We start from the raw sequence: 18,164 nt of genomic DNA, 5'->3' as shown, positions 1-18,164 counted from the left end.
GATAAACTAGAAAAAGATTGGCAAGTAAAAAAAAGTTCCCTGCTTAGTTGAGTTGCCTAATTAAGACATTATTATCTTGAATAATGAAAGAGGGGAACCTTTGAATATAATGGTATGTATCATGCACGATGACAAAAAAAATACCATTCCCAGTTCCCACTATACACACACGATATTATAATAGTGAAGCACTACTAATAGGATCATATGAAATCATATTGCCTAATGGAACAATAAGCATATTTTTTAATTAATATTCCAAACATAGTGGTTGGAAATTGGAAAAAGCATATGCTTTTTAATTTAATTGGATGGAGGTTTTGATATATATATAGTTGATTATATACTTAAGCAATAACTATACACATTAAGTGATATATGTGTTGTGAAACATTGGTTTAGATGATATGGAAGAAAAAAAGGATTCAAAGAAGCCTTATTTTGGAGCTCTTGTTTGCCAAATAACATTTGCTGGGATGAGTTTATTCTCAAAGGCTGCCTTTGCTTCTGGTATGAATACTTATATTTTCCTTTTCTATCGGCAAGCTCTTGGCACTATCGTCTTACTTCCTCTCACCATTTATTTCGCAAGGTAAAATAATACTTCATTTTATTATTAATTTCATTTTCTAACTCCTTTTATTTTTTTTATTAGTTTAAATTTATAAATGTGTGAGATCTGCGACCAAAATATCTATCTTAAACCAAGGTCGCGTTTAGGAAAGTGATTGGAGAAACCAAAACCAATAATCACTCTCGAGTAGATTGAGGAGAACTTTTTTCTTCCTTAATTATGCTTGGAAATGAACAAAATTAGATGACTTTCAAACCAAAACTAATAATTTTTGTGGTTCATTTGTTACATGACGATAAACATTTCATATTAACTAAGAAAGAACGAAGAATAATACTAAGAAAGAATTTGAGGGGCAAATATTTTTATTGACATGCCATCAGTCTTTTAAGTGAAATGAAAGCTTACCAATTTGTTTGTTTGTTTTTTTTCTCCATGGAGTATTATCGTAGAAAGGAAATGGGAAGTTTATCAAAAGGAGATGTGATGAAGATTTTCGTACAGGCCATTCTGGGGTTTGTACACACAATTAATTATATTACAAAGTATCTGAATTCTTTTAATTTAATTTGATGGAAGTTTTCTTTGTTCTTCTTATCGGGTGTGTTAAATTAAAAGTGCAGGTTTACAGTAGGTTTGAATGTTTATGGATTAGGAGTTAAGTATACATCAGCAACTTTAGGAGCGGCAGCTTTTAACTGTGTTCCTGTCACTACATTCTTCTTTGCTCTTATTTCAAGGTTCGTCGACATTATCTTAACTAATTTATTTTTTCTTTCCAAATAACCTCTTCTTAAATTGATTTTTCCAAAAAAAAAAAAAAAAAAAAATTAAGAAGAACTTATTTTTATTTAAATCCTTTTAATAAAAATTGTTTAAAAAATCGTGAGAAAACATGTATGATTTTAAAAAGTAAAATTGTTACCAAAGAATGTTTAAAAATCTATCTAGCTTTAAAATTTAGATTTTAGAATTTAGTTAAAGAATTAAAATATTTAGTATGTAAAACTAAGGTTAGTAAACCAAACCAACCAAACTATCGGAAGAATAAAATACATTTATTTTGTAATAATGTTGTTACCCATATATCTCTCTTAATTTTCATTTATTCAACAATAACAGACAGTTTAGTTTTTCTTCTTTATTAGTGATTTTTATTTGTTGCCCAACATATGGAAAATCTTATAGGGGAAAAAAATAGTTTTAAGCCATTCAAAATGGGTATAGAATTTATACCAAATAATGGATGCACTGCTTTAATTAAACTAAAGAACAAATAGAGAATATATAATTTGTCTGGGTGTGATTAGTAAGCTATGAACACTACTACTTTCTAAACCAGTTTGCTATATGATATTATCCTAAATTAAAACTGTCCTTCAAAAGCATAAATTTGTGGGTGAATGTAAATTTAATTATACTGTCCAACAATTACACATATTTGTATTATTGTTGATAGGATGGAGAAGGTAAATATAAGGAAAGCAAGTGGAATGGCAAAGATTGGAGGCTTAATATTGTGTATTGCTGGTGTTGCAGTTCTTGCATTTTACAAAGGCCCTTATTTGAAACCACTCTTCAAATTTCACCTTTTCCAAACTCAACAATCTCATGTTTCTTCCAAAAAAGAATGGATTCTTGGCTGTTTCTTGCTCTTCCTTACTTGCCTTACATGGGGTTTGTGGTACGTTCTTCAGGTAATTAATTTTCAATATTATCCTGAATTTTATATGTTGTTTAGGTTATTATTTTATGAGTAATGTTAACACTAGGTTAGGATAACTGAGTGAACTAGAAAAAAGTTAAAATATTTAATTTGATATAATACAATATTTGATTTTCAGGCTTGGGTTTTGAGAAGTTGCCCATCTCCACTTGTGTTAACATTTGGACAGACATTTTCAAGTGCCATTCAATCATTTTTTGTGGCTATCGCAATTGAAAGAAACCCTTCTGAATGGAAGTTGGCTTGGAACATTTCCTTAGCTGCTATTCTTTATTGCGTATGATTCCAACCTCTAATTCTTTATATTATATTAATATGTGTCAATTATTTTTGAGTTACAATTTTGTTGTTTGCAGGGAGCTTTTGTAATTCCCGTTGGAAACTATCTGTCAAGTTGGGTAGTAAAAAAGAAAGGTCCAGTTTTCCAAGCTGTAACCACTCCTTTTAATCTCATTTTCACACTCATTGGTTCAGAATTTCTTTTAAATGATGGAATTGGCTTGGGAAGGTAATTAGAAACTAATTAATTGATTGGTATAAATCTTTTTTATTAATAATGGTTTAAATTTGTTTAAACATGTTTTTTTTTTCCGTGTGGTGAACAGCATAATTGGTGCTATATTGCTGGTGTTGAGCCTTTATAGTGTTTTATGGGGAAAAAAGAAGGAAGCGAGTCGTCTTGATACAAAAAACAACACTAATTCTGTTCCAACAGAAAGGAAAGTGTTAGATAACATTTAAATTTTAAATATGGTAGGATCATTTAATTTTTGATGTTTTTATTGAGTTGTACTCAAATCAGCTATTATTATGAAATCATGTTATCCTATTGACTTTTCTTCATAATTTTTTTTTAATATTTTGCATGTTAGTAAAAGTTCATCAAACTTGTTTAACGTAGACGTTAAAGTTAATTTTACAATTTGTATTTAAATGGCCGTTTAACCTTTTTCCTCGTTTAACCTCTCATTATTACTATATAAGTGTTAAACGTATAGTTTGGCTTGATATGTACATTTATATACATCGTAAAATTTGATTCTCTAATTTTGTGAATTTTGATGTCTAACCCTTAAATTTCTATCACCATTTGTTAGTCTTTGGTTATTTAGTCCAATATCAAATGTCTTATCTAAAGTTTACTTGATTGAGTGCAGGAAGAAAGAAAAATTAATTAGTGTTTTTTTATAATTCAAAACAAACACTTGTAATTCATCTTATTCGTTACAGTCATAGAAGGTCTTTAATAAAGCACTCCAAATTTATTTCGAAGATTCAATGTAAATAATCCACAATATCATATACACATTAATTGCCCTCACTTGCAATTTTCAACATATACCATTTATCATATCATATTCCTTATCTGACTCACTAGATTTGACACTTCTGTCCATGATATAGGAGAATTTTTCTCTTTCTATACATCTCCATCAATTGAGACCACACATTGTAGTTTGTTCTATATGTTGAATACATACATTGTAGTTTGTTCTCAAAGAACAAGAGCGTTAGTAGATTTAATTCCAGATGTATCAACAATTTCACTCTTGTTTCAGTAAGATAGAGAGTCGAAAAAGATGGGACTTCCGATTCTTTTTCCTTTTGCCAAAATATTGCAACACATAAATCTCCATACTTTGTAATTATCATCCATTACTCTTCATTGGAATACTTTTCTCCGCCCTCTCTTCAACTCCTTGTGCATCATCCATGACTCTAGTTAAATAATAAAAAGTGAAGAAGAAGAGAATAAATCATAGAAAAGGATAGAATAATTTACTTAACAAGATATTAGTGACAAACTTTCTTTCTTATTAAAGAAAAATAAAAAAGCTCTTTTATATATGAAAAGAACTCCCTCTATTTTATACCATTAACTTGATCTAGATTTTGGAATAATTTATGATAACTGTGAATTCTCGAAAGACCTAAGAGATGTGAAGGATCCAATAACTTCAAATGTCCTAGAGAGACGTAAGAGATTTAAAGACCACAAATATATTATTGATTTTTAGAGAGTGTAAGATCTAATGGTCTAAATTTGTTACCTAAAAAGTACTTGAATAATAAAGATATTTATCAATAATTATCAACCCAAATCCCTATCCACCTTTTGTGAATGGTTAAAAAATATATAATGAATTTGATTGTATAAGATAAAGAAGTAATAAAATAATCGATATTTCTTTCCAGCCGTGTGTTGTTCTTCATTCTCATTCATTCATTTTGTACAAAAAAAGTAAAAAAGTAAAAATATAGAATTAATTATACCTACAATAGTCCACTTACATTAGGAAACCTTTATTACAATAATGTTTATTAAAAAGAAAAGGTATTTCCTAATCAACTCAATACACGTTTTTTTAGTAAAATAAACTTTTTTTTTTCCTTTTGAGTATCATATATATTCACTAAAAATTTCAACAGGAATGATGTTGTCTAATGGAATCCTAGACATTTTAAAATTAATATTCCAACAAAAATAGTTGGAAATGAGAAAACCATATGCTATTTTAATAGAAAAATACAAATTTAATTGAATGGGTGAGGTTTTGGATGTAGTTGATTACATACTTAAAGCAGACACAAATAGAAGTGACAGGTTGTAAAAATATTGGTTCTGAAGATATGAAAGAAAAAAAAGGATTCAAAGAAGAGCTTTATTTTTTGCAGTACGTGTTTGTCCACGCCGGAATGAGCTTAATGTCCAAGGCCGACTTTGCTGCCAGCATGAACACTTTAATACCTTCTTCGACAGTATCATCTTAATTAGTTCCACTAACTCTTATTTCAGAAGGTAAAATATATATTCCAAATTATTACTATATTCATTTCCTAACTCTTTTATTTTTATTTTATTATTCTTTAATTTATAAGTATGTTTTTTTTTATCTCTACAAAACTCTATATTCTTTTACTCGTGTTCACTTGGGAAGCAATTATTGGTTTTTGGTTTCTTTCAAAAAAGAAAAATCAAGTAGATCAATTTTTCAAACCCTTAATTTAAGATAGATAGTTTGATTATAATTACGACCGTACTTATAAATGAAAGGATTATAAAACGAAAAATATAGAGAGTTAGGAAGTAATGACGGAGGAAATGAATTTAGTAATAATTTGGGATATATAATTTACCTTATGAAATAGATGGTGATGGAAAATAAGAAGATAACCTCAAAACAAAACCCAACCAAATTGATTTTGTACAAAACCAAAATATGCAATTTGTTGGGGTCTCAAATAGTTCAAAATCTTTCAATATTGAAAACTGATTTTAGAACTGAAACGAACCTAACCGTTCTTGCATAAATAAAGTTATATAAAATCTTATTTATTAAACATATATATAAGGTTCGTTTAGGATTATTGTTAGCTTTTTTTTCTTTCAACCCAGCCGTTTCCATCCCCTTCCGTCCATCTTTCGCATCTCGCATCTCTCTTCTCTCTTCTCCATCTCCCATCTCCTCTGACCTCTTTCGTCTCCTCTACTTCCACCTCTTCCATCTCCAACGCCACCTCGGCCGGCGTTCGAGACACTACCCAATATTAGTCCTTCCCAACATCAATTCAAAATCCAGCAGGCGTAAGATCCATCTCTTCGATCTCCACCACCACGCATCTCTCATAAAACTTCAATCTTACGAATTTGAAGAGGAGATGGGAACAACTCCAGCAGGCGTACGAGAGCAGAGACTGACTACGGAGCGCAGGCGGGAGGTTAGTACCGAAATTACTGCAATTTGAATGATTTTTCTGAAATTAGGGCTGGATATAGTATTCCTGAAATTTGAAATTTCTTTAGAACTGGATTAAACGTTTTTATACCCAATTTCTAGATCCAATTTAAGGTAAATTAATTCCTCTGCTTCCTCTGTATCTTTGATACATACACAGCTGCACACAACAATAGGCGGGTTAAAAAACTTGAGAGAGAGAGAAAAAAATCAAAGATGATAATAACGATAAAGTAGATTCTAGAGAACAAATTTGAAATTTAAATAAACAATAACAATAGAAATAATCGTGCAGGTGAAATGCATAACGATTCATTTGAAAATTCTCCCTTTCCCATGTTTCACAGAGTTCTTGGCACTATCATCTACATAAGGTGTCTATAATTTTGGAAAGAGAAAAAAAAAACACAATAACCAATTTCGAAATCTAACCGAACCGATGCGGTTCGGTTCGAGCCGCACAATCGTTGTGGTTTGGTTTTGTATACAATTCGTAAAAAAATTTCAGCCTGACCGAACCAAACCGTATCTACCCCTACCTCTCATGTCCGAGTATTAATTTTGTTCAGTAATACTCTTCTTTCTTTTAAATTGTTTTGTAATTGAAGTGCATTATTGTAGGTATAATTCTATATTTATTTTCATGAAACCTAAGAATGAAGATGGAAATATTTACAATTTTACAAATTTTTTTTTGTAAATATATATTTTGGGAGCAAATCTCTCCTCCCCAATTGAAGTCACCACCAACGAGAGAATGGCCACCGACTAATTCAAGGAAAATCAAGATCACTCGGCTGAAAAGGATCAGTTTTTTTTCCTTCTTCTTTTATCTTATATAAGCTTTTATCCGAACAATTCTCAAATTAAAGGTGGATAGGGATTAGTCTTGGATAATTATATATATATAAAATATCTTCATTATTCATGAAACTTTTTGCTAACGAATTGGAGCCATTGGATCTTCACATTTCTCTTTGGACAAATTGAAACCTCTGTGATATAAATGAGACCCATAATTGAAGTTGGATGAGTTATAAAATAGAGCTTTTTCTCACGAGAGACCTCTATATTTTTCAATAAAAAATAAAGTTTGTCACTTATATTAAAATGTTGGAAATTATTATTTATGGGTCTGAAAATGGTAAAAATTGAAGAGAGGTTTCAAATAAGGTCAATAACTGCAAACACAAATGCTAATACCTCCAACATTTGCCATTCCACTTGCTTTCCTTATATTTAATTTTCTCCATACAAACAATACAAATATATAATTATTAGAAGGTATAGTCAAATTAATTTATGTTTATCAATAACCTTACGTTTTTTAGTCATATAGGTTAGTTCATTAGAGATCTTGTATAGTGAATTCTTCTATCTTTGTTTGTTATTTATTACTTTTTTTTTTGTAATGAACAACATAATTAGTGCTATATTGTTGGTTTTAAACTTGTACATTGTTTTATGGAGAAAAAGAGTGAGTTTCCATAGTACAAGTAATTTTGTTTAGGACCATGTAATTGTTATATTCTCATTGAGTTGTACTTGAATTGGCTACTCCTGCAAAGAGATTATTCAATTGTGTTTTTTCTTCATCAAAAGGTTCTATAATTTGTTTGTTAGTGAAAGTTTTATCCAACTTGTTTAACAAGTAATGTAGATGTTCGAGTTAAGCAAATAAGTAAATACAATTATACTTGCAATTAAATTAGGAAACATTTATTAGAATAATGTTTATGCAACGGAAAAAAAAGGTATTTTCATCCACTCACCAACTCATATGTCCTTAAATAAACCCTTTTTATTTTTTGAGTAGCATATTTCATAACTTAACTGTTTTCTAAGATATCAATGAATCATAGGCCGCCTCGGTCCCTCCTCTTACCATTTATTTTAATTAATTCATTTTTACTCTCTCTCTCTCTCTCTCTCTCTCTCTCTCTCTATAAATAACGCTTCACGCCCCCTCTCCATCTTCAACCATCTTTCTCTACGATTTCAATACACACACACACACACACACACACACACACATACAATTCAGCCCCTTTCTAACAATGGCGGCTACCCGAGAGCCCTTCAACCTTTTAACGCACTCCGCCGCTCCGGCGGCCCTTCATCAACAATTACAACATGAGCAGCTCTCCCCAAGGCATTTCCCTGTTCCTTACTTATTCGGTGGCTTGGCCGCTATGTTAGGACTCATCGCTTTTGCCCTTCTACTCCTCGCTTGCTCTTACTGGAAACTCTGCGGTTACCTAGATGGCGGCGATGCTACCAACCGTGAACCCGACTTGGATGCCGGCGGCGACGACACCCAGAAACAAGCTTCCCCTGTTTTTGAAGAGAAAATCTTGGTTATTATGGCCGGGGAAATGAAGCCCACGTATTTGGCTACACCCATGTCTAGTAGATCATCTTCTTTTGTTTGTTCGTAGAAGCTTCATCCAACTCTTTTTAACATTTTATGTAATGTAGAAGTTAAAGTTAATTTTAATCGATTTGTGTTTAAATGGTGGTTTAACCTTTTTTCTCTTTAACCTATTTCTCATTATTACTATGAGTATTTTCGGTTTGGTTTGGTGTGTATACACTAATTTTGTGGATTTTGACATGTACTCTTAGTTTTCAATGAACATTTGTTAATCTTGAGTTATTTAGTTCAATATTCACACTATTTTGTTGGTGTCTTATTTAAAATATTTAGGTATATTTGTATCTACATTTAGGCTCGTTCTATTTTATGTTTTCAAATTTACTCAATCAAGTAAATTTGTTGAGATGGTTGGAAATCGGAAGAGCCTATGCTTCATTTTTCAAAAAGTAAGGTTTCTCTTTTTATACTTAAGCAACACAAGCACACAAGTGAAGGAAGAAAGAAAATTTGATTAGTTTTTTTAGGGGTTTTAACTCGAATAATACATATGAATTTATACAATGGGCCTAATTTGCCTATGTATCACATAAAAATCTTAAATGGACTTATTTTTTACACAAAAGTCAGATTCAAATTATTAAACTATCAATCTTTATTAATTTATGAATTAAAAAAAATAAATGGGTAATTGATATGTAAAGAAGGGGGAAATTTGAAACACATATGGAAAGTGCATAACGGGCAAGGCGGAAACCATTCTACTTTCCTTTGTGCGCAGAGATACATCGTCAACGTTTGATCCAAAAGCTCGTTTTTTCGTAGACATTCTACGTTCGGGCAAGTCGATTCCATCACTGTGTTTAGAAGCATTCTTCCCTTTTGGTGAGTATTTTTTTTTTCTGTTCTCATCCGAAATTAAAGGGGTATATGTGGAACTCTCTTTCGTGCACAAAGATACATCCTCAACCACTCATAAGTGTTTTCAAAAGCTCATTCTTCCCCAGACATTCAACGTTTGGGCAATCCCTGTTCAGAAACATTCTACCCTTTTGGTGAAAGTTTTTTTTTCTTATATGAAATTAAAGGGGGTATATATGAGATCAAAACGTTTATTTATTTAACAGTCTTTCATCACTATGTTTGAAGAAATTAGGGTTCTAGCCATCATTATCTTTTTAAATCAGCTTAAAGTGTAGAGACTCTGTGTAAAACAAATCTAAAAAGTAATGCATGTTGTACAATATTGAATGATTAAACCTCTAGTTTGAAGTCTGTATATATTGAAGTGTTGATTTAGTGTTTAAACAACCAATTTTAAGTGCAAATTCTCTGTGTAAACCACAAATTAAGTAATGCATGCTGTCCATATTTTTTTCCTGATGTTTATATTCTTAAAAATCAAATGAAATAGGAAACATGAAGTGATTAGGCAGGATAAGGTTGTATTGTATCATATAATATGTAGTTTATATTGTATGATAATATGTAGGATAAGATTGAAAAAAATGGTTCGTAGAAGAAAAAGATGCTTAGGATCAATGCTAAAAAAAATATTAAATCAAACAAGGATGATCCTATTGTGATCGACAAATATATAGAGGTATATTTCTTATTTACTGAATTTAAATTTTAAATTGTAGAAATAGTTAAACACAAATATAATATGTGTATTTATAGTAGGAGGAAGTAAGAAATGAAGAACAAATGAAATATCAACTACTACAAACTATATATCTAGAAGATGATGAAGAAGATTTAAGAGAATCGACAGGTACACAGATTGTTGTTAAACGGATGTGGTGTTCAAAACTCCGGAAGCAAAAATGACAAAAAACAACAAATGAAAACAATCTAAAACGGTAAGTATATACTATATGATGTATATATTTTATATGATTTCTATTGATGATTTAATTATATTTGTTTGTAGATTAATGAAAGAGAAACATCGTATGATGTACCACTAAACTTTTCGTCGGAGTCTGATGAGGTTTATTTATAATCTGTACAAATTAAAAAATATCTTTTGTACAAATGATATTTAGTTTTATGTATGAATAGAAACTAATGTTAATGATATTCGATTATCTGTAGGACAATGTACCAATAACCAAAAAGAGATTGTTCGAACGTGTGTTGAAGGAGAAAGGGAAGGAAAGTCAAACTAAAAATGTACATATATATATAAAATGTAGATATGTAAGAAACTATCGTTACATTATTATAAATTTTTTATTGTTTATATAGAATGTATGTATCTAAGAAGAGAAAATTAGAGAAAGGGAATAGAAGAAGGATAATAGTAAGAAGATAAAAAAAAGTGATAAGAAAGAAGAGGTCGAAAAACAAAGAAATACAAATGTGAAAAAAAGAACAAGAAAATCAATTAAAAAGATATATAAAATATATGTATATAATATTTCAGTTGAGTAAAGTGCAGTTAGTTATCACTAACAAATTATCTTATAGTTTCAGAGAAAAGAAAGGGAAAAAACCAACCGACATAGAGAAAAATTATGAGACAGTCATTAAGTGTTTGAAATATACTTTAGGTAATGTAATTTAATAGTATATATTAAGTATACATATAATGATATTATCCTTGAAATTATGTGTGTAGGATGCATCATTGATTCGAGTCAATGGTCAAGAGTGCAAAAATTAAACATCTATGCAAGATTAGACGTAATTAAAAATATAAAAAGAAAATTAAATAATAGAGAAATAGAAGTATTTAGAAATACGACTTTTGGTAGTTTTCTAGATCTCAAATTCTCCAAATTCCAAAGCCAACTCCTATACCACATAATCAGACTCAATGTACATTAATCTAGTTGAAATATAGTGTGTTCTATATGTTGAATACCTACATTGACAACACCTTCAAAGAACAAAAACGGGAGTAGATTTCACTCCTATTTAAATAAGATAGAGAGTTGAAAGATGGGATATATTGATTTTCTTTCCTTTTGCCAAAATATTACGACACATAAATCTTCGGTACTTTGTAATTATCATCCACCCACGCAGAAAGTTTATCACTTATATTAAAATGTTGTGAATTATTATTTATGGGTCTGAAAATGGTAAAAATTGAAGATAGGTTTCAAATGAGGTCAATAACTGCAACACCAATGCTAATGCCTCCAACATTTGCCATTCCTCTTGCTTTCCTTATATTTAATTTCTCCATACAAACAATACAAATATATAATTGTTAGAAGGTATAGTCAAATTAATTTATGTTTATCCATAAACTTATGTTTTTGAATCAAAATAGGTTAGTTCATAAGAGATCTTGTATAGTGAATTTTTCTATTCTTGACTGTTATTTATTATTCTTCTTTTGTAATGAACAACATAATTAGTGCTATTATTGTTGGTTTTAAAAGTGTACGTTGTTTTACGGAAAAAAAGAAGTGAGTTGCCATAATACAACTAATTTTGTTTAGGACCATATAATTGTTATATTCTCATTGAGTTGTACTTGAATGGACTATTTTCGCAAAGAAATTATTCAATTGTGTTTTTTCTTCATCAAAAAGTTCTATATTTTGTTTGTTAGTGAAAGTTTTATCATGTAGATGTTCGAGTTAATTTTAATATGAGTTGTGTTTAAATGGTTGTTTGAACTTTTCTTTCTTAACCTATTTCTCATTAATGATATCATTGATGTTTATGGTTTGGTTCGATTCTGTGTGTACTCTAGTTGAATAAATAATAACGAAGAAGGGAGAGAATACATCACGAACAAGGATAGAAAAATATGAGCCACAAATTCTCTTTCTTTTGTCTCTTATAAGAAAAAACTTTTCCTATTTATACCTCACCCACTTAAAGATTTTGGGATAGTTTGGCAAACCATGGGTCTCATTTATAAGAGAAAGAATACTTTTTTATCAAGTAGCTCCAATTTGTAGAAAGATGTGAATGATCCAATGACTCCAACTATTCTGAAAAAGATCTAAGGGCCACAAACATATAGGTCTGGGACAAAGTGTAAGATCTAGTGACTTAAATTTATTAGAAAAAATTCATGAATCATATATATATATATATATATATATATATATATATAATTATCCAACATCAATCTCTTTCCAACCATCTGTGAATGGTTGAAAAAAGATAAATTTGCTTCTATAGGATAAAAAGTAACATTTAAGCTGTTGTGGTGTTGTTTTGGATATAATCAGTCTGTTGGTGGCTTCTTTAATTGGGGAGAAGATTCCCTTCACCCTATATATATATTTACACATAATAAAATTTTTTGGCCTTAATGCCAACTTAGGATTCTTTTTTCTTAACTAGGTTGTACAAGCAAATAAGTAAATACAATTATACATGCGCTTATCAGGAAACATTTATTACAATAATGTTTATACAACAGAAAAAAAAAGGTATTTTCATCAACTCATTACAACTCATATGTCCTAAATAAACCCTTTTTATCTTTTTGAGTACCATATTTCATAAAAATCTCAACAAACAAATAATTTTGCCTCATGATATATACTATGCTTTTTTAAATCAATACTCCAACATGAGTGGATGGAAATGGGAAACCATATGCTATTTTGAACATACTTGATTATGTACCTAAAGCAACTCCACACACATAAGTGATGTTTGTAAAATATTTGTTTTGATGAAATGGGAGAAAAGATGAATTCAATTAAGCCTTGTTTTGCTGCACTTGTTTGTCAAATAACCTTTGCTGGGATGAATTTACTCTCCAAGGCTGCCTTTTCTTTAGGAATGAATACCTTTATTTTCTTTTTCTACCGGCAAGCTGTTGGCACCATCTTCTTACTTCCCCTCACCATTTATTTCTCAAGGTAAAATACTCCATATAATTACTAATTTCATTTCCTTACACTTTTCATTTTTATTTTATTATTATTTAATTTATAAGTGCAGTTGGAAAACTGTGATCAAAATATGATGGGTTTTGAAAGGTGATTAGTTGACAATCGTAAAGAACATATTCCATGAGAGTCTTTTTTTCTTTTTTCTTTTGGAGAAACCAAAACCAATAATCACTCCCAAGCAAACACAATTGAGAAAATACAGAGTTTGTAGAGATAAAAAAACAGATCTAACGGATTTGTTTGTTTTTGTTTCCATGGATGATTTCTGTAGGAAAGACATGGCAAGTTTATCAAAAGGAGATATGTTGAAGAATTTCATGCAGGCCATCTTGGGGTCTGTACAATTAATTATAATGCAAAGTACTTGATCTCTCTTAATTTAATTAAGATTATATTCTGATGGATTATTTTTTTTATATTAAATTAAAATTGCAGATTTACTTTTGGTTTGAACATTGCTTATGGATTAGGGATTAAATATACATCAGCAACCATGGGAGCTGCAGCCTATAATTGTGTCCCTGTCACCACATTCTTCTTGGCTCTTATTTCAAGGTTCATTGACATTATCTTAACTAATTTAGCTTTTCTCTAAGTAACATTCCTTTGGATTGATTTTTCAAAGAGAAAACGTTTCAAATAAACTTATTTTTATTTAAATCCTTTTAACAAAAATCGCCTAAAATAACTTTCGAAAGTTGTCAAAGAGTCTAATTTTTTTTATTAAATGCTTACTCTTTGAAAAATCGCTTAATCTACCATTGCTAAGAAGTTGTACTTCAAAATACAAGTTATGTTTGGAAAAGTACAAAAAAAAAAAAAAAAGTAATATAAAAAATTATGAGAAAACTAACATGTATGATTTTAAAAAATGAAATTGTTACCCAAGAATGTTTAAAAATGTAGATAGCTTTTAAAATTAGACTTTAGAATTTAATTAAAGAATTAAAATATTTACTATGTAATTGATCAAAACTAAAGTTAGTAAACCAAACCAACCAAACTTTAGAAATTTATACCAAATAATGGATGCACTGCTTTAATTAAACCAAAGAACAAATAGAATTAATATATAATTTGTTTAGGTTATTAAGCTATGAACGATGCTACTTGTATATATAAGTATTCTTGAATCACCAACTGAAGTGGAAAACCAATATTAATATTGAAGAAGAAAAAACTTTGCAGAAGTTTATTTATAGAGTTTTCTAAACCAGTTTGGTCTGATCACATATTATCTTAAATTACAACAGGTCGTCCAAAAACATAAACTCAAACGTAAACTTAATTATATCCTCTAACAATTACACATATTTGATTATTTGTATTATTGTTTATAGGATGGAGAAAGTAAATTTAAAGAAAGCAAGTGGAATAGCCAAGGTTGGAGGCTCAATATTGTGCATTGCTGGTGTTGCCGTTCTTGCTTTTTACAAAGGCCCTCATTTTAATACACTCTTCAAATTTCACCTTTTTCAAACTGATCATCAACAATCTCATGTTTCTTCCAAGAAAGAATGGATTCTTGGCTGTTTCTTGCTCTTCCTTACTTGCCTTTCATGGGGGTTGTGGTTTGTTCTTCAGGTTAGTTTTCAATATTATTCTGAATTATATATATGTATGTTGTTTATGTTATTATTATGTGATTAATATTTTGGTATATTTCAAGTTAACTCACTCTAATCATGCATCAGGATAACTAAGTGGATTAGAAAAAATTAAAATAGATGCAGCTCATCTTAATATTTGTCTCTTTATAATATTTAGTTTGATATGTATAATGTTCTACTTTCAGGCTTGGGTTTTGAGAAGTTGTCCATCTCCACTTGTGGTAACATTTGGACAAACATTTTTAAGTGCCATTCAATCATTTTTTGTGGCTATTGCAATCGAAAGAAATCCTTCTCAATGGAAGTTGGCTTGGAACATTTCCCTAGCTGCTATACTTTATTGCGTATGATTTTTTCTTTTCTTTCCTTGGAGTATGAGGATTGCAGCCTCTAATCCTTTATATTATATTAATACAAGTTAATTATTTTTTAGCTACAATTTTGTTGTTTGCAGGGAATTTTTGTAATACCCATTGGAACCTATTTGTCAAGTTGGGTGATAAAAAAGAAAGGTCCAGTTTTCCAAGCTGTTACTACACCTTTTAATCTTATTTTCACACTCATTGGTTCAGAATTTTTTTTTAGTGATGGAATTAGTTTGGGCAGGTAATTAGATTAATTGATTGACATAAATCTATTCTATTAATAATGATTTAAATTTATTCAAATGTGTTTATTTTGTGTGGTGAACAGCATAACTGGTGCTGTATTACTGGTCTTGAGCCTTTATAGTGTTATGTGGGGAAAAAAGAAGGAAGCGAGCCGTCTTGATACAGAAAACACCACGAATTCTGTTTCGGATCATGCGTAAATGTTGGTGTTCTTGCTTAGATGATCTTTTATTATGAAAACATGTTATCCTATTGTTTTTTCTTCATAATTTTTCTTATATATTTTTTTTGTTCGTAGAAGCTTCATCAAACTCGTTTTAACATTTGATGTAATGTAGAAGTTAAAGTTAATTTTAACTGATTTGTGTTTAAATGGCCGTTTAACATTTTTTCTCTTTAACCTATTTCTCATTATTACCATATGAGTGTGTCCGTACAGTTTGGTTTGGTGTGTATACACTTACATGCATTAGTGAAATTTGATTATCTAATTTTGTGAATTTTGATGTGAGCCCTTGATTTTCAATGAACATCGGTTAATCTTGAGTTATTTGCTGTTGTTAATTTTTTTGTTTACTGTTTATTAAATATGTTGCATGTTTGACATTAATTGATTAGCCTTGTGAAAGACAGAATAGTTTGTTAGGTTTGATATTTATTTCAATATTACATTTTGTATTTATTTCCCAAACCTATATTATTTCTTAACGTATATATTATTTCCAATATATTATTTTATATTATTTCAAATATATTTATTCTCAATCTGTATATTATTTGCCAACTTGTATATTATTTTCAACCTGTATTATTAGTCTACTGTATCGTTTGTTGTATTATTTGTCAAATCATTTGTCAACTGTTTTATATGCCAACTTGCATTTGTCATATTTCAAATTGTTTTGTTATTATTATTATTTATTTTTCAATTTCTATAATTGCAAAATGTATGAAATAATTCATTTTTTTTGCCATATGGATATAAAAATTTGAGATAGGAAACGTAAGGTTCATTTAAGGATTTTATGATTTAAATTCCATAAATACATGAAATTTCTCGTTTTGAACAATTAATTCATAAATTGTTTATAAACAAAATATATTAACAATTTTATATTTTAAAATGAGACTAAGTAGTGTTTTCTTTGGAATTTATTAATTCTTTAGATATATGAAATTTCTCATTAAACGCCTATGATGGAGATCAAAATATCAAAGTTTGATATTTTGGTATTCTTGAGGTGAATAAAAAAAAATCTTTTGAAACAAAAAAAAAATAAATTCTATTTTTCTAATAGCTCTCATGCCACCCATATAATTATCATTTCATGCTTAGCTTTATATATATATATATATATATATATATATATATATATATATATATATATGTGAATTTATTATTATGTGACATTTAGAAAAAAAACCAAATAAAAAACTTTTTTTTGTGAACCCTAATTTAGTTTAAAAGATAAATTTTGGTAACCATTTTTATGGGTCTTGTAGGGTGCTAAACACCTTTCCTACCGACAACAAACTTCTGAACTTTAAGTCTGAATTTAAGTAGACCAATGTTTTTTTTTTTTTTGTGACCAATCACACCTTAATATGGTTGGTGGCGACTCCGAATCTACTATTTATTAAGATTAAATAATCGAGGGTGTCGATCATTTCGTGTCGCGAAAGAGGTAAGAGGGCAATGGATATTCAATTTGTTGGAGATTTTCTTTAATTTATTTCTAATTTTTGTTTGTGAATTAAATTTGCATATAAAAAAACAACTTGTTTTGATTCTTGTTACAAATTCTCTTGATATTCCCTACATATTCTTTTATGTTTTACTTTTTCTACTAACCACCCTCCTTTCAAAATTCATCAATCCAACTCCAATTTTCACCAAAATTCTCTCTAAATTTCACTTTGCCAAGAACTCTTCCCTCTCCAATTTGTCACTTTTCTTCCAAAAACTCTAGCAATCTTCTTTACTCTTTCCTCTCCATTCTGCCACTTTATTTTCTCCCAAAAACTCCATCAATTTTTTTTTTATCTATGGAAAGGTAATCTTCTAAGGTAAGAGGGAAATGAGTATTCAATTTGTTTGAGAGTTTCTTCCTTTTTTTTTTTTCTACTTTTTGTTCGTGAATTAAATTTTTATCTAAAAAACAACTTGTTTTGATTATTGTTATAGATTCTCTTGATATTCTCTACATATTCTCTTGACTTAGTCAATTCGTCATGTATGACTTTGACAAATTTGGGAACCTTTATCATTTAAGGCCTTTAAAATTAATCTCACTTTTAAAACTTTTATGCAATATTCTAGTGTATTACAACACACATTTATTTCAACATGCATTTACACAGGTATTTCTTTTTAATTTCATTGATTCGTTACTTGTGTTAGTTCAACTATCACAATTGCATAATTTTTTTTTAGTAAAAGCTAACAATATTTTATTTGCCAATTTTGATTTTTCTTAATCAATTAACATTTTAGTAATTTTGTTGAAGTTTTATAAAGTTTTTTTCATATTAAAAAAAAAGTATTTTTAAGAGATTTCTAAGAACTTTTCTTTATATGTTTCAAAGATTGAACAATTTTTTTTTTCAAAAAAAGTTTTTAAAAACACATTTATCTAACTATTTTTTTTTCTAAAAATT

The 18,164-nt window shown here is 29.2% G+C and overlaps 3 protein-coding genes and 1 long non-coding RNA gene across 6 annotated transcripts; all 4 read left to right on the top strand.

Moving 5' to 3' along the window:
• Nucleotides 1-361: 361 nt before the first annotated feature.
• On the top strand, nt 362-3,146 carry LOC127150630 (WAT1-related protein At5g64700-like). 3 transcript variants are annotated; one of them, XM_051089031.1, is made up of 7 exons: nt 362-592; nt 1,027-1,089; nt 1,198-1,314; nt 2,034-2,271; nt 2,419-2,577; nt 2,657-2,808; nt 2,906-3,146. In XM_051089031.1, exons 1-7 carry the CDS (start codon nt 408-410, stop codon nt 3,039-3,041), a joined length of 1,050 nt encoding a protein of 349 aa, XP_050944988.1. In that variant the 5' UTR covers nt 362-407; the 3' UTR covers nt 3,042-3,146. The 3 variants fall into 3 exon arrangements, with proteins under 3 accessions (XP_050944988.1, XP_050944989.1, XP_050944990.1); XM_051089032.1 differs by having other exon boundaries at nt 370-510; nt 1,016-1,089; XM_051089033.1 differs by having other exon boundaries at nt 390-510.
• Nucleotides 3,147-5,617: 2,471 nt separating this feature from the next.
• On the top strand, nt 5,618-10,638 carry LOC127150629 (uncharacterized). Its single transcript, XR_007823193.1, has 4 exons — nt 5,618-6,020; nt 10,092-10,273; nt 10,345-10,404; nt 10,509-10,638. It is a non-coding gene; the product is annotated as an uncharacterized LOC127150629 (long non-coding RNA).
• Nucleotides 6,018-8,561, top strand: LOC127150628 (protein GLUTAMINE DUMPER 3-like). Its single transcript, XM_051089030.1, has one exon. It carries the CDS (start codon nt 8,095-8,097, stop codon nt 8,473-8,475), a length of 381 nt encoding a protein of 126 aa, XP_050944987.1. The 5' UTR covers nt 6,018-8,094; the 3' UTR covers nt 8,476-8,561.
• Nucleotides 10,639-13,542: 2,904 nt separating the features above from the next.
• LOC103485367 (WAT1-related protein At5g64700-like) lies at nt 13,543-15,879 on the top strand. Its single transcript, XM_017043655.2, has 6 exons — nt 13,543-13,619; nt 13,721-13,840; nt 14,626-14,869; nt 15,081-15,239; nt 15,350-15,501; nt 15,589-15,879. Exons 1-6 carry the CDS (start codon nt 13,564-13,566, stop codon nt 15,704-15,706), a joined length of 849 nt encoding a protein of 282 aa, XP_016899144.2. The 5' UTR covers nt 13,543-13,563; the 3' UTR covers nt 15,707-15,879.
• The last annotated feature ends 2,285 nt before the right edge of the window (nt 15,880-18,164 follow it).

The sequence above is a fragment of the Cucumis melo genome, chromosome 8 (genome assembly GCF_025177605.1).
Source record: "Cucumis melo cultivar AY chromosome 8, USDA_Cmelo_AY_1.0, whole genome shotgun sequence".
In the NCBI taxonomy this organism is placed as follows: Eukaryota; Viridiplantae; Streptophyta; class Magnoliopsida; order Cucurbitales; family Cucurbitaceae; genus Cucumis; species Cucumis melo.
The sequence above is the reverse complement of the archived record's forward strand: the minus strand, read 5'-3'. Positions and strand labels throughout refer to the sequence as shown.

Coding starts and splice junctions, on each gene's coding strand:
- LOC127150628 (XM_051089030.1), top strand. CDS start 8,095: ATGGCGGCTACCCGAGAGCCCTTCAACCTTTTAACGCACTCCGCCGCT.
- LOC103485367 (XM_017043655.2), top strand. CDS start 13,564: ATGGCAAGTTTATCAAAAGGAGATATGTTGAAGAATTTCATGCAGGCC. Junction 13,841..14,625: donor TTCTTGGCTCTTATTTCAAG/GTTCATTGACAT, acceptor TATTGTTTATAG/GATGGAGAAAGTAAATTTAA. Junction 15,502..15,588: donor GATGGAATTAGTTTGGGCAG/GTAATTAGATTA, acceptor TGTGGTGAACAG/CATAACTGGTGCTGTATTAC.
- LOC127150630 (XM_051089031.1), top strand. CDS start 408: ATGGAAGAAAAAAAGGATTCAAAGAAGCCTTATTTTGGAGCTCTTGTT. Junction 593..1,026: donor CTCACCATTTATTTCGCAAG/GTAAAATAATAC, acceptor GTATTATCGTAG/AAAGGAAATGGGAAGTTTAT. Junction 2,809..2,905: donor GATGGAATTGGCTTGGGAAG/GTAATTAGAAAC, acceptor TGTGGTGAACAG/CATAATTGGTGCTATATTGC.